Raw genomic sequence first — 5,335 nt, 5'->3', positions numbered from 1 at the left:
TTTTTTATTTTTTATTTTCTCTTTTTTTTCTTTTTTTTTCTCAAACTAAAATATATTCACAATCATATACACAATTAATACATGAGCATGTACCCAATTTCTAAAAATTTCAATACAAATATAAACCATATTTTTATCAACCACTATTCCCAATTTTTCTACACTTAGATATTACACAATTTCACTAGCCTAAGCTAATCAAAGATCTAAATTAAGGACATTTATTATTTTTTGCTTAAGGCTAATAATGTGCTAAAATTTAGAATAAAAGGGATTAAAAAGGCTCAAAATTGGATAACAATGGTAAATAGAAAGGGTAAGGCTATATGGGTAAGTGAGTTATGATGAAAGAATGGCCTCAATCACATAAATATATATATACACTAAATAATGGACATAAAAAATCAAACAAACCAAAGATTGCAATCATAGAAAGAGACTAACACACAAGAATGAAAATAGTGGTTAATATAATGTAACCACACATTAAGGCTCAAAAATCACAAGGTTGTATGTTCTTGACTCAAAAATCATATTCCACAATGTATAATTCAAGCAAGTTTTAATGAAAAATATCAACTCAATTCAATTAGAATGTCAATGCTCTGTATAAAAAGAACTTTTTTTGGAAATTTCATTAAATTGACTACACTTATTATATATCTATGCGTGTGCGTGTGCGTGATTGGATGAAAAATAAAAAATCCTAAGTTCATTTCCAAATCAATCAACCCAAATCATCAAGTGTATAGGAAGCTAAACTAGGTACAATCATCACATTATTTAATCACAAACAACAACTAGAGACCAAAAAGTATATATACAAGCCAAAATAAAAGAAAGTATAAATATATGCAATACTAAAAAAGAAATCTAGATTATCTACAAACAAAGATAGAAAGTACAATAAATTAAGAAAAAAGTGTTCAAAATAACACAATATATACAAAATATCTAAAAAACATAATAAAATCTAAAGTTAAAGTGTTTAGAATGGAAGAATTGTCACCCAAAATGCATCGCCAATGGTAAGATGACCTCCCCACACTTAAGATCTAGCACCATTATCGGTGCTTATGAAGTCATGCGGAGTGGAAAGAGTCGTTATCGTTGTCTCCACCCTCAGCTGGTGGGTCGTGCTCCTCCTCCTCGCACCCTGGTTGGTCGTTCTCCTCCTCCTTACTGTGCTCGGAGGGGGTGTTCGGCTCCTCTATCGCCGTGTTCCAAGCCGGGTGTTGTCTCTTAATGTTCTAATAGCTCCGTTTGGAGCGGCGCTCCCAATGGGCTATGTCCTCTACTAGCCGGTGGATCAGACGGTAGAGTGGCTGTGATGATGATGCTGCTGGTGCTGAGGGGGCTGTTGAAGCTGAAGGCCCTGCCTCTGAAGGAGATACTGCCTAATGTCTACCTCAGCGTCTGGAGGTCGACTGAGGTCCAAACTATTTGCCATGAGAAATTACCTTCTTGCTGCCTGCGATGGTCGGCCTCTCATAATTGGTTAGCCAGATAACCTCGGCCTCCATAGCTAGCTCAATGATCATACACAGAAAGGCCAGGTTGCCAATATGGTGAGTCTGCCTCATGTTCTTTCTGATGGACCTTGGAAGGTATAGTTTTTTACCTTCCAAGACACACTAGACAAGACTACCATGTCGGCAATGATGTGGGTCTCGTGGGTGTTCGGCATTATATAATTGGCCAAGATTTGCTGGCAAATCCGTGCCTCGATGGTCAAAGCATGGACTAAGATAGCCTTGGGAGTCATCTTGTCAGCTCCATAAATCCATGAACTCCTAGGCTTGGCAATCACACCCAATACCTTATCCCAGTCAAAATTCATCATCTTTCTTTCACTTTCTGCCTCTTCAAAAGCATCTTTTCTACTGGGCCTAGGTGAAAAGTGAAATGTACGCTCTATAACCTGCTCAGTAACCAGAATCTTCCTGCCTTGTAGGTGAACTGCATCGAGGGCCCCTGTGTAGTAGTTGGAATAGAATTCTGGACTCATGATGCATTCATGGCCACAAGTTCCCTCTCCAGGAAACTCCATCCCCACTGAGCAATCTGATGCTCAGTAAACTTTTGCAGCCCAGCGGGTATTTGGAGCTTTCTCTCAACATGGAGGCTCCTTTTCTAAAGGAAATCGAGGAACTTAAGCTCCGAGTAGAGGTTGCTGAACTTGTATGGATCAGTGGGAGGTGTATTCTGATAAGCTCTATCTCTCTCACTGATCCGTCTCTCATAGAATGCCACATCTCCTGTTTCAGCAGTCTGTAAAGTCCGCTTCCTTTTACCGGACTCCATGGCCTTATCCTTTTCTTTCCTGTCAAATATCCTGAAAAGAACAGAGAAAACAGACATATGAAATGTATTCTAAAGGCACACAGAGAAAAATGATGTGACAACCAGGCAAGAAGCAGAAAACTAAGGTAAATCACAACATATATGTAAAGTAAACGGGTAATATAAAATTGATTGGAAGCATACGTGAAATTCAAAATAAAATCAAACAGAAACACTTTTCAATCAATCAAATTAATCAAAGTTAGTTAACTTCCTTGTTCATCAAAAATAAAGAGAGGAAAGCAGCATTGTTGCTATGCATGAAAAAAAAGAAAATAGTTAGTTAAAAAGAAAAGAAAAGTTAATGGTTGTGTGCATAGTAAAAATGGTACTTAATCCTGAAAGGTTTCAAAAAATTCAAAACAAGTAAGATCACATTCAATTCACTACAATGCAATATGCCAAAGTGAGTGATGCAAAGGTATGTGTAGAGTACATAATCAAATGAATAATGGTCACAAGACACTTAGCATAAGCTTATGCAATTGGTGTTGAAAACGCTAAAGCATTGATTAACAAAGCAATTAAGGAAATTCAAACACCAAGAATGCATTCAAGCACTAAATTCACAAGTTTGAAACAGGAAATAGAAAATTTATGCCCTATGTAACTTAAAGCAGTTTTAGCATGGTGAAAGCGGATAAAACTTGTCACATAGGTTAAGAATCCTCAATTTTGTGAATTCATACAAAAGAATCTCTAATCACAAAAGAATCTAAGTTTTTTGTAAATTTTAAAATCAATTCTAGCCATTCAATGCTTATGAATATATTAACATGAAAACAAGCAAAGGCTTACAAGGTATGACCAAAATTTGCAATAAAGCTTCTTTGAGGCAACTTTTCAAAAGCAAAAGTAGCGTAATGTCAAACTCAAGTAATCACTCATACCAAGAATGAACATTGAAAACCAATTCAAAGCAATAAACCATCAATGTCATACATTCACTCAATAAAATAAGTTTCCATATGAATGCAACAACAACAGACACAATTCACATATCAATTCATAGGAATTAGGGAAATAAACGCAATTGAGTGGAGCAATAAAGTTCAGTATAAGCAACATGAACATTGAACCAACAATCAAGCATAAAAAAATTTCAAAAAAAAAAATCAATCCAAACACAGTCACAGTATCAAAATTAAACAGGCCTAGAATCCACTACATAATATGTTCATCTTATCTAACCACCTAAAAATCCACTAAAACATGCAATTCTAACTAATTCTAATCTAGTCAAAATTGACTAACTAACTTAATTGAACTAAATAGAAGCAGAAATTAATATGTTTTGTATAAATAATCTAGGTAAATTCTATGTAATCTAGGTGAATATGGTGACTATTATCAGTGTAGAGATAGTAGTTATAAAATTTTAGTAATATTCAAAAACTGTTTAAAATTAAAGTTATATTTTTTATTAGAGAAAATGACAAATAGGTCTCTGACTTTTTGCCCCATGGACATTTTTGTTCCTGACCATTTGAAAATACTTTTAAGTCTCCCACCTTCATAAAAGTTGGACGGATTAATCCCTCCGTGCAAATACCTCCGTTAGACTCAACGAAAAAGTCTGACGTGGCTCCCGCTCTGATGACCTGGCGTTACGGCTGCACACGTGGCACATTAGTGGAAGGATAATTTTAAAAATTGGACAAGAAAACCCCTCTCCCTCAACACCACAATCAACCTCCTCCTCCGCCTCAATCACACCACCAAAAGCAACCGCCACCTCCGCGGCAGCAGCAGCAACAATAATCTCCAACAGCACTGGATCCCACCGTCGCATTAATGGGTCCCACAATTTCATTTGTACCCCCGTCCCCATGGCAATCCAACGGTTATGATCACCCCATCCCTTAGTTCCATCACCATCACCATCATTAACAACAACAGAAACAACAGAACCATCTTCAGTTTCCTTGGCCCCACACCCTCTTACCTGCAAAATCTCTTTTGGTTGACTCATAATCCGTTTGCCCCTCCTCCTGGTGTACCCCAAACTCAAACCCTAACCTCAATTCCCAATTCCAATATTAGAATCGACGATCTCAGGAGATTAGAGTTTCTAGTCGAAACTGCCGCTACTACTACTACTAATATAAGCAATAACAGCAATATTAGAGTTTATGCTTTTGTTTAGCAGCAGAAGTTGAAGCTAAAGTTCGGGTCTTTGCCTAATGACGCTTTTGCTCATGAAGTTTCACCTAATGGGGTAGTGGATTTGTTACTATACTTGAAGCTGAACAATGGAAACTTGAACTTCCATGTTGAACCGCATAAACAAGGTCCAAATTTTTTTTAATTTTGCTACAAATTTAGATGCTGTTGAACAAGATAGGAGAGGGATTGAGAGGAGAAAAAACAACAACAACATCAATATTAATAACAATAATTTTCATAATGGTGGAGGAAATCTTAGGTCTGAGACTAGTAGGACTCCTCTGCCAGGGTTTGGGAACAAGCAAAGGGGAAAGGGTCATTGGGGCTCTGCAGGGAGAAGGAAGGGTTCAGAGGTTTAAGATGATCGAGTGATGCTTATTGATTTTGGGGAATTGGGTGGTAGGATTGAGGGTATGCACCCTAGGAAGGAAAATTTCAGGATGGTGTCTAATGGGAAAGGGACTATCTTGTCCAGTTTTCAAAACTACCCTTTCTTTAATATGCCACGTGTGCAACCATAATGTCAGGTCATTAGAACGGGAGTCACGTCAGACTTTTCTGTTGGGTCTGATGGAGGCATTTCCACAAAAGGACTAATCCGTCCAACTTTTAAGGAGGTGAGAGAGTTTAAAGTATTTTCAAATGGTCAGAAACAAAAATATCTGTAGGACAAAAGGTGTGAGATCTATTTGTCTTTTTCTCTTTTTATTATTTAATAATGTTTTTATATTTAATTATACATTTTAATGCTTTTTCTTTCATTTCATCTTTAAATTAAAATGTAGATTAAATAATATAAAAAAATATAATTTTAAGTTTAATTATA

The 5,335-nt window shown here is 36.5% G+C and overlaps 1 protein-coding gene across 2 annotated transcripts; it reads right to left on the bottom strand.

Annotated features, from left to right (window-relative positions):
* On the bottom strand, positions 885 to 4,972 carry LOC110271097. 2 transcript variants are annotated; one of them, XR_002361218.1, is made up of 2 exons: positions 3,855 to 4,970; positions 885 to 2,335 (listed from the first exon to the last, which is right to left on the bottom strand). XR_002361218.1 is itself a non-coding variant. In XM_021121239.1 (2 exons), exons 1-2 carry the CDS (start codon positions 4,313 to 4,315, stop codon positions 2,327 to 2,329), a joined length of 429 nt encoding a protein of 142 aa, XP_020976898.1. In that variant the 5' UTR covers positions 4,316 to 4,972; the 3' UTR covers positions 885 to 2,326. The 2 variants fall into 2 exon arrangements, 1 of the variants encoding a protein (XP_020976898.1); XM_021121239.1 differs by having other exon boundaries at positions 3,896 to 4,972.

Source organism: Arachis ipaensis, chromosome B04 (assembly GCF_000816755.2).
Source record: "Arachis ipaensis cultivar K30076 chromosome B04, Araip1.1, whole genome shotgun sequence".
In the NCBI taxonomy this organism is placed as follows: domain Eukaryota; kingdom Viridiplantae; phylum Streptophyta; class Magnoliopsida; order Fabales; family Fabaceae; genus Arachis; species Arachis ipaensis.
Note: the sequence above shows the minus strand (reverse complement) of the source record. Positions and strands in the feature narration are given on the sequence as shown.

Coding starts and splice junctions, on each gene's coding strand:
- LOC110271097 (XM_021121239.1), bottom strand. CDS start 4,315: ATGAGTCAACCAAAAGAGATTTTGCAGGTAAGAGGGTGTGGGGCCAAG.